General features: G+C 40.3%; 1 protein-coding gene across 2 annotated transcripts in view; it reads left to right on the forward strand.

Moving 5' to 3' along the window:
• Positions 1-6,884, forward strand: part of LOC126284541 (putative fatty acyl-CoA reductase CG5065) — a 133,106-nt gene extending 126,222 nt beyond the window's left edge. For both annotated transcript variants that reach the window (XM_049983543.1, XM_049983542.1), the window contains exons 8-9: positions 2,584-2,841; positions 6,386-6,884. In XM_049983543.1, the coding sequence (XP_049839500.1) occupies positions 2,584-2,841; positions 6,386-6,479 (352 nt within the window). In that variant the 3' untranslated portion in view covers positions 6,480-6,884. The remainder of the gene's footprint in view (positions 1-2,583; positions 2,842-6,385) is intronic.
• The last annotated feature ends 13,747 nt before the right edge of the window (positions 6,885-20,631 follow it).

Consider the following 20,631-nt stretch of genomic DNA (forward strand, 5'->3'; position numbering starts at 1 on the left):
AGTTACGGTGTCTTGAATGCTCTAAATCTAACAACAGAAGTTCTTTATTCAGAGCATATGCCTCAATGAGAACTACAGTAAAAGTGACACCAGTCTCACAGACCAGCACTACGATAAAAGTACACTGAGCCATCCTGTCTCCAGGTAGACGCGCATTCTGGAGAACGGCGATCCAAACCCGCGTCCGGCCACCTGATTTAGATTTTCTCTCATTTCCCTAAATCGCTTCAGAAAAATGCAGGGATGATTTCTTTGAAAGGGCACGGCCTAGTTCCTTCTTCATTCACCGCTAACCCGATGGAACTGATTACCTCGTTGTTTGGTCTCCTTCCCCCAAATCAACGAACTTTTTCCAATGACGTCATTTAGATGCAGTACGAGTTCAGCAGCCTGCTCTTCCATCCGTTGTTGGCTCACCAAACCCAGCAACTCGCTCGTCTCACAAGCCGTAGTGACCCTATTAAACTCGTCTCGCCGAGGGTAAATGTCTTGTAGCAACGAGAACTAAACCCAGATCCTCCAGTGTGGCGTCAGACGCGATGACTACTCAGTGTCGCACGTGGACGTTAGTTATATCAAAGCTAATACAAATATACGGAAATTAATATACAAAGGAATGTTAATAAAACTGACAAACTGCAGGAACAAGTTTCTGATTGGAAATGGAGAATATAAGGCCCTGTGAAGATGTGTTTGAAAATGGGCAGCAAATGTGCAACGACAAGAAATCGTCCCAGAACACAGTAGAGAGGTGCATCGCATCCACTTCACAACTGACGTTCAAAGTGGCCCCCTTGGGATGGAATGCACTCTTTCACAGGTCGCATCACGGACTGCCGCACTCTTTCGCCCGTTCCGGCTTCTCTCTAAATAGCCTCACAGGTGTCATGAACACGTTGTTAATGGCTCTGCACATCACGAAATGGTGCTGCATACACCACGCTTTTCAGGTGCCTCCAGAGGTAAAAATTCAGGGGGTTTAAGCCCGGCGATCAAGCAACACCCATCCAACGTATCGGGAAGATGTTGTTGAGGTGTCAGTGAAGTGTTATGTGGAAGTGGTGTAGTGCTCCGTTATGCAGAAACCTTGTAACTTGTATTACCGATGGCACATATTGCAGCAGCCCAGGCTGTAAGTCGAGGTACATTCCTCCATGGAGGCATTGCGGAATGATAATCGATCCTAGTATGTGGACGCCCAGAATCCCTACCCACACGCTGATGTTGAACTTATGCTGTTGAGACCGCTCAACCATTCCCCGAGGATTTTCTGTAGCCCACAGACGACAATAATGCAGACTGGATGCCAGTTCTAGTAAAGGTTGCTTCATCCGTAAAGAGGACTGATGACAGAAATCCCATAATTGTGATGATCTGGTCCAAAAACAATCGACAAAATCCTTCCTGTAGAGGGGAATCCACTGCTGATGTTCCTTGTGCTCGCTGAAGGTGAGAGGGATAGTAGCGGTTGTCATGCAGGATACACATAACGGTAAATGGCTTACACCATGTTGCATCGACCTTGTACTAGAGTTCGTCTCAATGTCCTGTAGAACCTGATACTCCAAATCTGGTGTAAGCACAGCCCTTCCTGCACGGTCGTCAATCTGAAAGGACCATTGATCACACAAACGGCCAAGAAAGGCATGAAATGTTGTGTGATGTGGTTGGTGCCAGTGAGGGTACTTGTTTTGATATAGCTGTGCGTCTGTGTTGTGTATAAAACTGGGGACCCAGAAACGACGGAGAGGCTTCGTCCCGCCGTAGACCAGTGGTTCACAACTCCACAACAGGCCACAGCAGTCCACCCACCTCATCGCCGCCACACACCGAACCCACGGTCATTGTGCGGTTCACACCCCAGTGGACTCCGGCCTTCCCCCGCCCCGGAGAACGTCTCAGTTATTATGGTGTGCGAGTACGTGGAGACAGTGTTTGCACAGCAATCGCCGACATAGTGTAACTGAGGCGGAATAAGGGGAACCAGCCCGCATTCGCCGAGGTAGAGGGAAAACCGCCCTTAAAAACCATCCATAGGCTGGCTGCCACACAGGTCCTCCACACTAATCCTCTGGGTGGATTCGTGCCAGGGACCGGCACGCCTTCCCACTCGGGAAGCAGCGTGTTAGATGGCGCGGCTAGCCAGCTGTCCCGTCTCTCGACTTTTTCCATCTGCTTGACCGTACACAGATACTATCTCAGCTTGTTCCCGATATGAATAGTGGCCATTCTGATGCTTCCAGTATGCTGTGTAAATCGCACTGCCTCCAACACACAAAGAAAGCTGGTGGTCAGAGGAACTTTCGTTCATCAGTGCCATCTACTGTGGCAACGATGCATATTGGACACATGTTCATATGACATTTTTTCCTCCATTTATAGTCAGGAATCCGTCCCCCCAGTTTGTCGGTTTTATTAATGTTCGCCCTGTATTTATGGAGTACAAGAGCCATTGCCATATTTAGGATTTATGAAAAAAGTTATAATGTGAGCCGTTTTTATTTATAACTATAAGCTTCACTGTTAAAGTTAATCGTGCAAAAGAGGTTTTGTTTCAACATTGACACCGCGTTTGTGTTGCAGACTGTGGAATGTGTACTCGCGTGTTCATGGAGTCATACAAGCTCTGGAGAAATTCACCACTAGAGACTGGACTTTCAAAGACGACAACATGGTGGCCATGCTGGGCCGCCTGGGAGATGTCGACCGCAAGCTGTTTCCCTGTGACATAGTAGACGTTGACTTAGAGTGGCATCATAAAAACTGTGTGCGTGGATTGCGCCTTTACATCTTGAATGAGAGCTTCGACAACTTGGAAGCAGCCAAGAAGAAATATTTTTGGTACGTGTACTTCTTTTATCATGATATTCAGTACAACTACTACAGTCCACTCACAAATATCATTGTGTTACCCAACAAATCTCTACCCTATTATACTTGCTTTATTTTTGTATATTACGTTTATACAGTAATACGGCTCTCTCTTCGAATAAATATTCATTAAAATTCTAAAGAAAGGGACGTTACCTACGGTATTTACTTGACCTGCTCCATCTACACATCTACATTGTACACACAATTACGTTTTTAAAATATTTATATGTGCACTTCATTCACATACAAAAAGTTCAGTAACAGTGATTGCGAACGCAAACTGAAATAACATCTACATATAAATAAATATTAAAATTTCTGATAACTGATACCAACAGATGAAAGTAAAACTAGATACTGAAAGATCTCATTGAAATAAATGATTTTTGCGACTGAACACCTAGTTGGCACACACCATTAGTATTTTGGTTGCGATGCAGCAGAAACACATGTGTGGATGTTGTCTGTTGGAGAGGAACATCGGTGTTCTAAAAATGCTAATTACATGGACTCTGTAACTATTCGTGTTTGCAGATGACTCAGAGGGGATGCCAGTTTTTTCGCTATAAAGCTGAAATTACGGGACTTCATCTCGAAATGAAAAGTAACCAAGTTACTGCGTTAACGAAAGAGACGATTTTGATGCAGGCTCTGGTCTGAGTGGATGATGATGGTGTTTCATTTCTCGAGCACTCAACTGCGCGGTTTTCAGCGCCAGTACGAATTCCCAACTTTTGCTTAGTCCCATCTCGTCACTTTCATGAATGATGATGAAATGATGAGGTCAACACAAACACCCAGTCATCTAGAGGCAGGTGAAAACCTCTGACGCCGCTGGAAGGCGAACCCGGGACCCCGGACTCGGGAAGCGACAACGCGACCGCGAGCACGATCTACAGACTGGACTGAGGTGACATATACATGTTGTTCCAGCACTGAGGAGAGAAGTGTAACTGTTTCTAGAGAGAGAGAGACTCGGACAGTATAGTGTGAAAAGTGGGAAAAACTTGAGCGCAATTGGATTAAAACTCGCGTAATATGCCACGAGTGTCGACGTTGAGAAAACAAGTCGACGCCCCAGAAGTGCCGTGCCTAGGTTCAGCCGGTGCTGTGGATGATGATCGTATGAACAAATGACAGTGAATTGAAAGCAGAGTCTCTTCAGCAGCAACTGTGTATCCATTCACGTGGCACATCGGGAACTCCTTAATTGTTCACGAATATTTGCAAGTATAGGAAATGTCACGCAAGCACGCACGACGCACACGCACACACACACACACACACACACACACACACACACACACAGATGCTACGCGTATGACTCGTTAGTGGTCTGAGGTCCCCATAGAACAATATATCCGCTAGGCCGATCCGAGCGATCTTCACTCGTCTGTGGTTTGCGAAAGAGGGAGCGAATGAAGTTTGAATAGCCTGGCGAAGTTTCCAAGCGATACTGTCTCGCATTATGACACAGCCATCTGAGCGTCTGGATCTCACTGGCTTGCGCAGAGACCACGAAGGTGTTGTGTGAGCCGGCTCGGTGTTCCCCCACTACGCTCCGAGCAGCGTTTTGACGTAGCTAACTGCCATGTATCTTTATCCACGTGGAAGGGGCTGACAATCGGTGACAATCGGTGAGAGTTCTCAGAGCCAGGGCAGCTAGACCATTTTGGTTGATACTACACGACCATGTCAGTCATACTGTTGCCTGTCAATCAGGCTGCTGCCGCTGCATCTCGTGATAAGACTGTTGCCCCTCACGAGGAACCCCACGTCTGTATGGCCTTTCAACACATATCCCTCCATTTTGGTTGTACATACAGTATGCCTATCTGTACCGCTGAGGCACGCAGGCCAACTCACCACCGATTGGGTCCATGGTTTGCATTAGTCCTTATCGTCACCAGTAACGCAATAAATCACCTACATTACTTCCAAAGCGCGTTAAATGGAATTTCAAATAACAAGAGATTATTTTTAAAATGCATTATAAAATCTCAAAACTTCAGTTGTATGACCTTAAAAGGATACTAGATATTCACTACGAGAATTATACCTAAAATACGTGAGGATGTGGTAACTGAGTAATGAAATGAATTCTGTAGGCTTCCAAACATAAGTTACACCTTTTGGAACTTCAGTCTACAGATAAATCCTTACTGTTTTTATTAATAAATAAACTAACCAAACTTATAACCATGTGAATAAGTAATGAATGAAATGCTGCTAAAAACTTACATTTTAAGAAGCATAGAAATCGTACTAGTCATTCGGTGGCCATCTTTTAAAACACCTGTCAGTAAACACTTACCTTAAATAAGATGGAGGTTAACGGAGTGAAATACGCCATCACGACAATCGACAAGGATTTAAACGAATAGGTCGTAAATCGGTAAATATGATATGCATGTGCACGCAAAACAAATAATTAGAATTTCAGAAAAACTGGATGATTTATTCAGGAGAAAGAGCTTCGCACACCCAGCAAATTAATAACGCATTGGCTGGCCGCTGTGGCCGAGTGGTTCTAGGAGCTTCAGTCCTGAACCGTGCTGCTGCTACGGCTGCAGGTTCGAATCCTGCGTCGGGCATGGATTTCTGTGATGTCCTTAGTTTAGTTAGGTTTAAGTAGTTCTAATTCTAGGGGACTGATGACCTCAGATGTTAAGTCCCATAATCCTTAGAGCCATTTGAACCATAATAACGCATTGGTCCATCTGTACCCCTTACACAAGCAATGACGATGATTGGCAATGAATGATAGAGTTGTTGGATGTTCTCCAGAGGGCTATCGTGCCAAATTCCTTCCAGTTGGCACGTTAGATAGCCAAACTCCAGTACTGGTTGAAGGGCCCTATCCCTAACGCCCCAAACTTTCCCAACTAGGGATATATATGGCTACCTTACTGGCCAACGTACCGTTTAGCAAGTAGTAAGATTATCTTGCTGAAATTTAAGCCCAGGACGTCTTTCATTAAAAATTTATAAAGTGGTGCGTAGAATATTGTTGACACACCGTTGTACTGTGAGGGTGCTCCAGATGACAACCGAAGGGATATTGATATGAATGTCTTCCCAGACCATTGTTATCGGGGCGTAAGACGGGCGATAGTCTGGTTGGTATCCCATTGCTGCCCAGAGCCTTCGTCTTCCCTCAGTCAGAGGTGGAACTCATTACTTGAAACAACTCTACTCGAGCCAATGAAATTCCAAGCAGAAGATGTATCTGGACACGCCCCAGACAGCAGTGGAATATCGATCTAGTTGATGGCAGCATACAGTCGAAATGCGTCGTGCCAGTAAATATTGTAAAACAAACGCAACTCAAACTGGGAAAGCGTTATTTTACAGATACGATCTGTGTTTCGAAACAAATTTGTTCTCTTTCATGTCTTGACTGTTGTACTCCATCAGTTAATCGCACGTTGGAAGGCAACACCGGCCTTGTAGGCTGTATTGTATGGTTCTATTACATCTAACAACATGTGATTACATTTAACTGTTTCAGGTTGACAGTTCTGCACCACACAGTAGTTACCATAATGAGTTCGCTGCTGCTACTGATGCTGTGGCGGATTCTCGGTGCTCAGATAGGACAGTGACACCCACACTGGTGTACGACTGCACAAACAAACCCTTGAGTTCGTTTAAGTAAGCCATTTCGCCAGCCCATCAATAATCAAGCACAAAATGTTATTCAGGTCCACAGTCTAAATAACTTTAGATGTCAGTTCACATCTGTACTGATCTATTATAGGGTTATTCCTTTATTTATAATATTTACATAGTCTAAATGTAAATCACCACAACTCTGCTCGTTCTACTATTAACTATGTTGTTTTAATTGTTCTTATCGTTTATTACTTTTTGTCTGCGTAGAGTATATTGAGTTTTAGTTTTTTGTATCATCCACTAGATTGCCTCTAATAATACCTGTCTTGGTATAACATACGTCTTCCTGACTCCTTTATTCTGACATGTAATAACAGAATAAATAAAAACATTTATATAACTCCTTACACAATTGATTTTTCATTAGAACTTCATTTCCCATTTTTGTTACAGTCTTTTTTGAAGCATACTACCTTCCGGTCCAGAGGTAGTGTATCGAATAAGACAACAGTTTCCTAATTCGGAAACAGATATTTGTTGTAACATGTAGCTATGTACACATACACATGCTGTAACAAGTAGGAAACAACTAACAACGCAGCTCTCAAGTCACCCAAATAACTCAACCGTAGCCTTCTGATGTCGGTTGTAATACACTTTTCAAAACTCCACAGTTCTCAGATCAGGGATACAATACAGGGAACGAAAGATTTTATAAATACTGGACTATAATTATAACAGTAGAAGGACATAGAATGACAAAAGCAGTGCAGAAGCAAGTGAAAGCGGTTTGCAGGTTCTCTCCTTTCTGTTCTGTTTGTATGTAGGCTACGCAGTAAAGAGAACCAAGGAACAATTTGGGAATTGAATCCAAATTCAGAGAGAAGAAATAGAAATTCAATACTTGCTTGCGACATTATTATTGTGCTGTAGGCCACATAGGACTTGGAAGGTTACTTGGTCGGAATGAACGTTATCTTGAAATGAGCTTTAATATGAGAGTCAGCAAAAGTAAAATAAAGGCAATGGCTGTAGGTGAACTGAATCACTTTTTATTGTGTTGTGTCCACACTATGTACACAAATATTCATCACGAAATATAAGTGTAGGATGCCATTAAGCACAGTAAAGGTGTAATTAAACGATTTATCTTCTTTGGAAAGGAGATATTTTTTAATACAGAATGTCAATTTATGTATTAGGAAGCAGTTTCTGAAAACATTTGTTTGGTTCTGCAGAATTATATAGAAATGAAACAAACACTGGATAACAGAAGCCTTCTAAATATGGTGTTCTGGGAAGATACAGAAAATTAGACAAGTAGGTAGGGAACGTAATTAGGAGTAACTTCTGCAGTGTAGAAGCATCCAAAATACACAAATAAATAATATGTTGCTATCGGTGGAAGTAGTCAACACATTAAGTGTTGTTTTTTTCAATTTCCTGTATAAATTGGGCGTACCTGTCGAGTCTAGAATTATCATGGGCTTCATCAACAGTTAGGGTAGTGACGCAGCATAATTCGCTACAGCAATGTTCCTTGACTCTTGTCATGATACAGTAGTGTGCCAGATGGTTCACGGGATTTTTAGTATCTCTTGATCTTCCACAGATAAAATATCGAGAACATAAAAATTTATCATCAAGTGTGGGCGTGCAGAGGCCCCGCTTAATATGTAAAAGAAATTTAAATGTAGGCTCCAGCTTAGAACAGCACTTTCCCTCCTGCTCTTGGCATTTCCCTTAAAACGTCTAGCAGCGAACTCCACCACTACCACTCTCCTCATGCGTGCCCTGACGTCTGCACGTCTACTAAGTATGGTAATTTGCAGAGACTGTAATTGGGTAGCCCAATTTACATGGCATTGCTCATCATTGTAAAACTCCAAAACAAAAAAATGTAAATATGTTCGTTATGTATTTACTTTTTTTCATCAACTGTAGGAAAAAATCACATGTAGGGCGGGGGGGGGGGGGGGGTTCCCAAAAATTAGAAATGTACTTTTGTGTGCGACAAAGGGAAAAAAAGCGGACAGGTAGTGAAACGGAAATTTTGCGGGTTTTGGAACAGCGTAAGTGAAGATATTACACGTTTATTTTGTACTGAGGATGTGTTTTTTCATAAGATATTGACCTTACTTTTGCACAGTTCCTCACTTAATGAACTTAACAATCTACTGATTCAGAATTCTCTCGCACTTGCGTCTGTAAATATTAATGAGATGAGACTGTGTAAATTCCGCTGTGTTTTGGCAAAATAAGCAGATGTTAACATGGGAACAAGAGAAATGTGTAGATTTTACTCAAAATTCGTCACTCATGATACTTCTCTGAAAATTACTCATTCCTTTACAATTGGTTAGAGTAAGTGTCCGCGTGCATTGGTGAAAATGGTTATTTCCTTAACATGAAACATAACAGAAAATACTTTACAATGTAACACTGAATAAGCCCAACAAGGCAGAAGAAAATGAGTGAAACATGAAAAGTAGCATGCATGATTACATATGTATCTAAGCAGGCATAACTAATTTTGTCATAAAAACAAATACAAAAGTTGAAACCAGAAATCATCCATAAAGTACTAATGCAGAGCTGCACATGCATGTAGCGTAATTATGACAGTAGAAATGTGTGAACGTGGTATTTCTATCACCTGTAGAGGTACAATGTTTCAAATGTTACAAAACAAGTAACACAGAAAATATACATATCATTGTCAACATATTACATGGTAATAATTAGTGGTAAAAAGAGTTGAAAGGAAATATTACTGTGTATGCATTTAAGATACTTCTTACTATTTTACTCAGTTGTACACAGAACACAAACCATTACTAACTTACTACACACACACACATAAAGAACGGAATAATTATCCAAGACATATCAGGACAGGAACAACCATGTGTGGATTAAGGAAAGGGTTATTCAATGCATTAAAAGAACTAGCTGCATGAAACACCCTGTCAGAAAGTCATTAGTGACCAGAAACTCACAAGAAGAAATCTGGAAATATTGTCCTATAATAACAAAGAAAATATAAGACAAATAATGTTGGTACTCCAAAGTGAACATAATTTATTAAATAATGTTATAAATGATCTTTCTTTCTTGTTTCCTTACTTTCAGCTTTTTGTCTGGATGGAATCAGAATAAATAATTGAAATATAACTTAGCTGAAACTATTAGTAAGAAACAGACGCAAGTAAAATAACCAGCATTTCTTTTTTGTGCACTGAATTTATAAAATTCTTTCTTACATTTTTTATACATTTTATCACTTATCTCTTCATTGCTCTTATTAGCGTAGCTTCATATGCCTTCGGCTTTATCGGCGTTTGACCACTATCAGACAATAACTTTATTTTTCTTCAGATAATATCTTTACTTCGTAGCATATGTCCTCTCTCAATATCTGACAATACCACATTATTCAGTTACCTCTGTTCCATTCACTCTTGCTTTTTCAAAATGACCAAATTCACAAACAGCTATAAAACCGAAGTATATACCATATACCTCTACATATTTCCTCTTATCACTTCATAACCATTAACATCACAATACAGGAAGAGACCAAAATACACACCAACTATGAAATATTAGACTTCTCCGAAACATTCAGCAAAATTAAAGTTTTTGCTCCCATCTGATTTTTCTCCAGATTTAGAACTTCATGTTGCCACATACTACTGCTTACCTAAATCCATTATATTCCTAAATTTTATTTTCATTAATATTATCGTTTCTAAAGGGCTGAAAAGAAGGGCTGAGAAGAAGCAAATATCTCTACATAAGGTCATTCTACAACTGTATAAGTGAAACTGTGCAATGGCAAAAAAGTTAAATTTTAAAGGTAAAATTATAATGTATTGCACACATTGCAAGAAGAAAGGTAAATGACACATATACCTTCTTTCTTATTCTTCCCTGATGCACGTCTCACATCTGTTTCATTACTTACTTCTATCATGTAAGTGCAATTCCTGCATAGCACTCTTTAAAAAACATGTTTTACTTTAACTTTCTTTGGAGTTGTAAATTCCTTAAATATACAAAAGACATTTTAGTATATAGCAAAGTGCTATCAACGAAATACCATATTTCTACAGTGCAAGACAATTCATGTGGTTAAAAATACAAGACTAAAAATGATAGCAATGCCTATTACATAACTAAAAAGAAAAAAAAGAAAGTAGACAGTTGGATGCAAGCATGTAGCTATGTACACATATACAAAAATCAAAGATGTTAAAATTTATATTGCTGTGTATCTTTCCTGTGGTTCATTTTGACAATGTGTCTTCAATTTTTTATAATGCATGCCATTACAGTAATTATAACTTTCCACATTGTTTGCTGATTTCCTGAAACGTAATGACACTTTACTTCCACATTTTACTTTGCTTAATTCCACCCATTTCTCTTGATTACATAATGACATGGTCACTAAAAACTTTTATGTGCCATATTCTCTAGTTTCCCCGTCTTATCTTCCTTTTCTCTCTTCCTGTTTTTATCTCACAAATCTTTCATCAACTTTTTTTCACCTTACCTTATGTATTTCATTGTTAACTATTATTCTCACCTATTCCTCCTTTATTTCACTAATTACCTAATACTTTTTCTTAGCATTGCTCATAAAAAATCATGACTTTATCCAGTAATCAGTTCTCACTCTTAAACACACACATCTGCAAATTCTTTCCTTGCTTTAACCATTATTTTTACACAGCATGAAAATTCTGTTCCAATTGTACAACCCTTAACTAATTCAATTAATACATTGCCACACTACCATACCAACCTTGGTAAGTCACACATTTCCACAAATAATCATCTAATTCTTGGTGATTTCCAAACTAACTTATTTTGTCACCATAAGGCAGCAGGCCTATGCCACTTTTTTGTAATATAGTCAGACAGGGTTATAAGTAGTCCAATTTTTTCTCTGGTTAGTTCAATAATTGAAGAGCTATCTTTGACAGATACAGAGGATAGTAAAACAGTAGGAAGCAGTCCAGAAAACTAAAGATAGGAACAGTACTGAAACAGCTTAGGACTCTGGGTACACCACTGCACATGTTCACTAAAGAGTAGTGACCCTATTGGGGAAAATATTTTTTGCTTTTTGTCTAGCTTTCATAACATTTTATACTTTCAAACTGCCAGGGAACGCTTGCAACTGGAATTCTCATTCTTTGGTGTACTTTAAGGCTCTTCATTGTATCGTCTCAACCATACATTAATTTGCTTGTGAGATAAATTTTGTTTCTAAGAATGTCAGCCTACATGCCATAACTTTCCGTATTCATTTGCATTTATCAGCTTTTGAGGACCATGTTCATACACAGTTAACCTTCTGTGATCCAACTGAGGCCTTTGATTGTGTCTGCCACCATGTTTTGCCTTACAAAGTAGAATTCGATAAAATTTTTGGCAAAAGTCTAAAATTAATGAAATCATATCTGAGTAAAAGGAAGCAGGTGGTGAATTCAGGAGGTCTGTTATCAAACACACTTCAAGCTCAACATGGAGTGCCACAGGAATCAAAATTAGGACCTGTTCTGTTCCTGGCACTATTAAACGACTTACAGGAAAATTCAAATGTATAGGCATATATATATATGTGGTGATACTATTTTTTTGTCTGTAAACTATATCTTTGAAGACCTTCTCAAAAAATGAATTTGGTGAAAGAAAGTCTATCATCCTGGTTCAGTGTAAATGGTTTAGTATAACATATAAATAAGAGTTAGAATATGTGGCTCAGTTTATCAAAGACTGCAAAAATAGAAAAACCAAAATGTAAAAAAAATCGGTCTTTCACTTGAAAACAAACTAACATGGAGCACCCAGGTAGAACAAGTAACAGCTAGGTTATGAGGAGTAATATGCTTGCTGATGACAGTGATGTGATGCATCACCTTTGAATAAGTAAAGAAAGCAGTCTGTTTTAAAATATGAATTAATACTCTGGCTATACAGCAAAAATCTTAACGAAATTCTTGTAATTCAGAAGGAATCAATTAGAGTAATGGCAGGAGCACATAGCAGAACTCATTGCAAGACCTTTGTTCACTATGTATAAGATTTTACCTGTAATTAACTTATGTTCTAGGAAGTGTTAATTATGTTCTCACTGAAGTACAAAATTTAAGTGTAAGTGTGCTCTTCTCTTACCACAAAACATTATAGCAAAGAAAACCAATAGTCATATTTACATGGCAGTCCAAATATATAACAAATTATATAAACATGTTACTCAGACACCAAGCAAATCAGTTCACATAAAACTGCACAGTGTCTTGCTAGTCATCATATTTTGCCCTTTAGAAGAATTTTTAGAAATGGTAATTACAACAATGTAAATAATATCAATATGTATTTTGTCATATTAATAAATAAATGTTCTGACAAAGTCTATTGGATGTACAAATGTTTAATGACTAATAAAAAATCTGAATCTACATCTGCATGAAAATAACCAAAATCATTATTAGCAGTACCTCTGTTACTCTTTCTTTCTATATCTGTGAACTGATCAAGTATTCTATTTACCTCCCGTTCCTACTGTTAGTCAGCTTGCTTCCTACCACCTACAAAGTCTTTTAAACTTTTTTTTCATTTTCCTGGAAAATGAACTGGTAAAGTGTCGTCTAAATTCCTGTCTATGCTAGTTGATAAATTTGTCATTTGCTGTGATTTGGTCAGCTTTGTCGGAAATGATATCCAAATTACCCTTTTTCTATTTAGAATTGCAATTTCAGTGCTTCCACATGTTCACCTGTTTCGCAAATAATAACTTAACATTGTGCTGCACATTATTTTCATTTACTTGACTTAAAACATCCCTTGACACTTTGCTTTGTTTTCTTTACAAATTTTTCTTTGTTCTGACATTGATTTGTTTCAACATTCGAAATGCTCTCATCTACCTTTTTATCTGTTTCTAAACATGTTTGGTTCTGTTGATGTGGTTCTCTTTCATTATTGTAGGGTATGGGCTCGGCACGATTCCTAGTAAGCTTAAAATCGTCATGAACCCCTTTTCTAATTTTAGCTGGCACATCCTGTAATTGGTAATCATTTCTCCCTGCGACTGTATCATCCCAGCCATATAGTGTTCCTGTGACCTGCTATACTCAACTAGTTCCATTTCGAGTGTTTTCTTTTACTTTCCTTCCATACCTTTAGCAACAGTACTATGATAATGGTGTAATCAGATTAAACAGACGTGCAGACAGAAGACAACAAAGTTACTGTTTTGGTAGTCATAATGCTGATCATAACAAGAATGAAATACAACCAAAGGATTTTCCGTCACGAACTGTTCACAACAGAAACTGTCCCAAGAAATGAGTAACTAATGAAAATCCTATATATGTGAAACATACATTTTTCACTACAATCATCTCAGACTGCACAGTTGCTTTTCACCGAACGAAAACGTCATGAAAATAGCCAAAAAATTCTCCAAACTAACAAAAATCATCAGAATACAATTAAGAATACACTAAGAAAAATATAAATAGCCAGCAAAGCAGCACATATGCAATTTTTGCACAAAGTGCTTCTTACAGCTGCACTATTAGACACAATCTTCATCTGACTACGACATCACCAAAAGTTCTTAAGATCCCGCATCCTAAACAAAGGATTCGCAAAGCATATATTTTATGAATAAAAATGTGTATTTGTTTGCGATCTAAATATAAACAGGACTTGTTTCCTTCCTTTTAAATTCGAGTGTCTGTGTTGTAAAGCTGAACAACGTAAGTAGTTTAACTACAGAAAAGCTATCTGATTAAATGAGTCGCCAAAACTAAATGAAATTGTATAACTGTGTCACTATGTTGCAACTAGCTTCCGTTAAATTAATTAGGAACTGAAAACCGTTTCACTAAATTTATTAGGAAACCGAAAACGTAACCTAAAGAAACTGTCCTGTGAAATTCTATATTGTGCAGCGGATAGTGCTACAACGCATGCAGTTCCAACACATAAAACTAACAGAATAAAAATGCTACATAAAATTGCAAAACGAATTTTAAACGAATAAATAACCACAATGCATCTATGAAAGTGCCCTGTAAATTCACGTATTCAAAAGTATGATCATACATACACACTTGTAACACTGAACTATGAGAATAATTGTACATAAGAAATGTAATCTGATCTTCACCTGCACTGAACTTTATAATGATTTTGAAACATGATGTTGAACTATGGATGATCTTACTGTCTTGGCTGTGATTTAACTGTCCCTAACAAACATTCATGGCTTACATGTGGCAGCAAAAACTCGAAGTGATAAAAAAAATTGCATCGCAACAGCAAACAAGCTAAAGGAGAAAAGGCCTTGCGTAGGGCAACGCAAGGACGTGCAACACTTCTAAGCAGATCATGCTTTAGTTTTAGTCACTGTGTTGCGCTTAGTGCAATGCAGTGGACACATAAACAGAAAATAAACTTTCTTGGGAAGGCGGTGGTACAATTTAAACTTGTTAAATGTATGAAAAGAAACTAATTTTTGAAAACAATATGGTGAATACTGAAACTCGTTATTTGACATTAAAAATGATATTTGCAAAAGTTACTATCTATAACAAGCGTGAATCCACTTGACGGAATTTCACTATCAGGTCCGTCACGTTTATGACAAATGCTACACTTCCATGAGATTAATTATTGAAATGGTTAAGGGTTGGTAGATTTATATACTTTGTTGCTCAAATAGTTTGATATTGTTAATGTGAATGTGTACACTTTATTTTTATAGATGACAATGTCCGACAGCGTCGAACTGCACAGATAGACGAACTCTTGGAACGAAGCGATATCCCGCGAATCGAGAGACCTGCGCGTTTCCTCGGCTTAAATCTCATCGAGCACGTATAGGATGTGTGGGGGAGAACTGTCGGTGGACATCTATATGCAAAAAGGACTATTCATCAGTTGTCAACCGCACTGGTGGATGAATGGATCGCCCAGCTGCAAGAATTCGTTACCAACGTTGTGGCCAGTAAGGGAGCACGTCATAATGATTGTCCACCCTATTGAGGACCATGTCCCACCTTTTCTGATGTCCAGGGGACCGTCATAAATCACAGTGACTTCAGTATAATTATTGTCTTTGAAAAAAAGCTTCATTTTTGTTCGTCAGTTACTTTTAGTTACTTTCTGTACTATGCTGTGGCAGTTCCTTTCATTTATGTCTACCTCTCATCATGTTATGTCAGTTGGAAGTGACACACAGTGGGAAAGATACTTTCCTCCTTAAGTTTTGTATTCCAGTGTATTGTGATTTAAGCATATGAGCTCATGGATACCTATAATGTATACATTACGAGGAATACTATTATGTTTTACGTTCATTGTGTATGTAATTGTTTAAGAAAAAAGTATTGCTATGTGCGCAGATACGTCTGAATATTGATGTCATGGCTCTCCCTCTATTGGTTATCACTAGAGTTGACATACTGTTTTTTCAGGGGTGCAGGTGCACAGAGGGTGCACTATTGGTGCACAGTGTTCTGTGGACATACTCAATTATTGGCTAATAGACAAATCCCATCGGAACAAGCAGTGCAGTGTTCACACATACGAGTTACATGACTATAGCAAACAAGCATCTGAATCATATTAGTTTGCATGCTATTGCTTTTGTCTTTGTATATTGCCATGTGGCTGTCCACTTGTGGGGCGGCGAGTAAGTTACTTCACTGGTTTTAAAGTTTTGAAGCCACCTTTAACCACCTGAGCCTGGCAACTACACTCCTGGAAATTGAAATAAGAACACCGTGAATTCATTGTCCCAGGAAGGGGAAACTTTATTGACACATTCCTGGGGTCGGATACATCACATGATCACACTGACAGAACCACAGGCACATAGACACAGGCAACAGAGCATGCACAACGTCGGCACTAGTACAGTGTATATCCACCTTTCGCAGCAATGCAGGCTGCTATTCTCCCATGGAGACGATCGTAGAGATGCTGGATGTAATCCTGTGGAACGGCTGGCCTGCCATTTCCACCTGGCGCCTCAGTTGGACCAGCTTTCGTGCTGGACGTGCAGACCGCGTGAGACGACGCTTCATCCAGTCCCAAACATGCTCAATGGGGGACAGATCCGGAGATCTTGCTGGCCATGGTAGTTGACTTACACCTTCTAGAGCACGTTGGGTGGCACGGGATACATGCGGACGTGCATTGTCCTGTTGGAACAGCAAGTTCTCTTGCCGGTCTAGGAATGGTAGAACGATGGGTTCGATGACGGTTTGGATGTACCGTGCACTATTCAGTGTCCCCTCGACGATCACCAGAGGTGTACGGCCAGTGTAGGAGATCGCTCCCCACACCATGATGCCGGGTGTTGGCCCTGTGTGCCTCGGTCGTATGCAGTCCTGATTGTGGCGCTCACCTGCACGGCGCCAAACACGCATACGACCATCATTGGCACCAAGGCAGAAGCGACTCTCATCGCTGAAGACGTCACGTCTCTATTCGTCCCTCCGATCACGCCTGTCGCGACACCACTGGAGGCGGGCTGCACGATGTTGGGGCGTGAGCGGAAGACGGCCTAACGGTGTGCGGGACCGTAGCCCAGCTTCATGGAGACGGTTGCGAATGGTCCTCGCCGATACCCCAGGAGCAACAGTGTCCCTAATTTGCTGGAAAGTGGCGGTGCAGTCCCCTACGGCACTGCGTAGGATCCTACGGTCTTGGCGTGCATCCGTGCGTCGCTGCGGTCCGGTCCCTGGTCGACGGGCACGTGCACCTTCCGCCGACCACTGGCGACAACATCGATATACTGTGGATACCTCACGCCCCACGTGTTGAGCAGTTCGGCGGTACGTCCATCCGGCCTCCCGCATGCCCACTATACGCCCTCGCTCAAAGTCCGTCAACTGCACATACGGTTCACGTCCACGCTGTCGCGGCATGCTACCAGTGTTAAAGACTGCGATGGAGCTCCGTATGCCACGGCAAACTGGCTGACACTGACGGCGGCGGTGCACAAATGCTGCGCAGCTAGCGCCATTCGACGGCCAACACCGCGGTTCCTGGTGTGTCCGCTGTGCTGTGCGTGTGATCATTGCTTGTACAGCCCTCTCGCAGTGTCCGGAGCAAGTATGGTGGGTCTGACACACCGGTGTCAATGTGTTCTTTTTTCCATTTCCAGTAGTGTAATTTGGTGGTCAGCCAGAAAGCGAAGGGAAACATACTGGCCTTAGTTTCCAGTCTGCACGGCCACATTCCGGTCCAGCCCACTGAAAGAAAAGCGTCTGTTTCCCATTTCTTTGCGGGATCACAACTATGACTTCAGTAAAAGTTCCAATCAAGATTTAATTTAATTAAAGTTTCTCACAAACAACACTTAAGATTGGAAAATTTCAATTGAAAACAAGTCTCTAATTTAACAGCACCTTTAGCAGTTCAGAGGTGACCTCTACGGTAACTTTCTACCAGATTGTTTTTCGCCCTGACTTACATCACTCAATTGAATGTTCGCCATAAATGTTGAAAAATTAATGCTCGCCATAAAAGTGGAAATAAATTCACAACCTGCCACGTTCAAAAATGGCTCTGAGCATTGTGGGACTTAACTTCTGAGGTCATCAGTCCCCTAGACTTAGAGCTACTTAAACCTAACTAACCTAAGGACATCACACACATCCATGCCCCAGGCAGGATTCGAACCTGCGACCGTAACGGTCTCGCGGTTCCAAACTGCAGGGCCTAGAACCACTTGGCCACAGCAGCCGACCCTGCCACGTCATCCGAGGCAGAGCGCGACCAGAACTGGCGTGGGCCTCAGTCTCTAAGAGCGAAGTGAACCTTCCTACTGCTTCAGAGGCTGTATTTATAAGGTGCCGGTGCGGACTGTCCAGAAAACATCTGTTGTATCTGTCTATCTTTATATGGCGGCAGTCTACAAACGACCACTATCTCGGGCACATAATCTTTAATAATATAGTTACCAATTGCTTCAGAAACTTCTTAATTTTTGCTGGTATGCACATTAGCAGTTTGAAAGCACGTAGAAAGTTTCAGCTCATTAGAATGAAAACCTTGCTTAATAGAATTTATTTAGTGGAACCAACGGTAGATTGTTACCTCTTTGCTAAGACTTATATCAGTTGCTATTTATGTTACAAGTCTTAAACTTGGTGTAGCTCAATTATTTGATATATTTGATCATCTGGTTTAACCAAAATCCTCTATCATTAAAATTTCAAGTACTTAATCTACAACACTTAGGTATATTTTAGTTACAAAATTAATTTTTATTTAATTACTCAAAAACTATAAGAGGTAGATTACCGTGGACTCTGTTATTATTTTTGGGGTGTAGTGAAGCATAAAACAAATTTTCAAGTTTTTAAGTCCATTGTTTAGCGCCTCTGATTTTTCCGAAAAACTTGGATTCTGGTGTTAATTTTTGTTTAATGGTTTTGGAAACCAGCATCACTTATTTATAACTTCTAACTGCACCTTCTGACCAAATTCTGGCTTCCTAGAGTCATTATTTAGCGCCTCTGATTTTTCCAAAAAACCTGGATTCTGGCGATAATTTTTGTTTAATGTTTTTGGAATCCAGCATCACTTATTTATAACTTCTAACTGCACTTTCTGACCAAATTCTGGCTTCCTAGCGTCATTATATAGCGCTTCTGATTTTTCTCTTAAAACGGCACTTTCTCATAAACTATTAAGTTTAGAACATAAAGACTTGGTATTTGGAACATTATTACACTAAACAATAATTTAACAAAGTTTTAAAGATAAATTTTGATTTTTAATTTCATACTAAATTGTGGTGCAATACTCTTGCGCTACATGCAGACGCGTGAAGGTGACGTGGCGCTACTAGCAGTGAACCCGGCGCACTTGCTCGCCTCTGTATCTCACACATGATGCAGCGTTTGGTTTGATTCACACAGTAGATTATTCCTTTTTTAGATAACACTACTGCTCCTGTACATATGCTGTTTTCAGACGATGCATGGTTCTCAGGACTATAATTTCACATACTGGCAAATGAGCAAGTACATATATAATTTTTCATCCCTCCCCTTCTTCGCTATTACCAGCATCGCACGGTTTAGTAGATCAAAACATAGGTGTGGTAGATCTACGTACAATGCTATGGATATCTGCAGTCATTGGGTTCCAAATTTCTGTCGTTCCACTTTGACATAAAAGCACGCTACCTATCACTACTCCTACTACTCCTGGCTCTGCAGCCCTTGAAGGACCTTGGCCTGCGTCACAACATCCTGCCATTCTATCCGGTCCGTGGCTTTCCGTCTCCATCCTCTGACAGCCAGTTTTTTAATGTCTTCTTCATTTTCGTCCATCCATCTCTTTCTGGGACGTCCCTTTCGTCGTTTGCCCAAGCCTTGCATCAAAAATCTTCTTACATGTTCTGTCTTCCTCCATTCTGACCGTGTATCCTACCCATCGCAGTCTTCTTATTTTAATAGTAGTGACAATGTCAGGTTCTTCAAAAAGTTGTTATAATTCTGCATTCGTACGGATGCGCCAACCGTCTTGGCTGTATATTTTACCAGAACCTTTCTCTCCCAAATGCTAAGGATCTTCTCATTTGCAATCACCATACATAACAAATGGTCTTAACAATTGTTTTGTAAATGAGGATTTTAGATTTCCGTGATAGAGGTGAGTTCCTAAGCATAGGTAGTGTGTCAAAGTAGCATCCGTTGCGTGCTGCTATTCTAGCTTTCACCTTGCTGCTGATGTCGTTTGTCTCTGTGATAGTCGATCCGAGGTACCTGAAATCTCTCACCCTTTCAAACCCCTTGCCGGCTATCCTAATATTTGGTAGATTTCACTGGTCTGTCATTGCCATATATTTGGTGTTTTCGACATTGACTACCAGGCCAAGTTCTCTTGCACCTCTCTCCAGTTGTTGGTAGGTATCAGCCAGCACAACATTGTTTCGTGCGAGTAATGCCATATCATCTGCGAGCCTAGGTACTGCAGTGAACGATTAAAAATGGTTCCACCTCTGTTTATCTCTATGTGACTTACGCCTTTTTCTAGGCAGCGGTTGAATAACAATGAGGAGATATTGTCTCCTTTTGTCAGTCTCTTCTTCACTTC

The sequence above is a fragment of the Schistocerca gregaria genome, chromosome 8 (genome assembly GCF_023897955.1).
Source record: "Schistocerca gregaria isolate iqSchGreg1 chromosome 8, iqSchGreg1.2, whole genome shotgun sequence".
Classification (NCBI taxonomy): domain Eukaryota; kingdom Metazoa; phylum Arthropoda; class Insecta; order Orthoptera; family Acrididae; genus Schistocerca; species Schistocerca gregaria.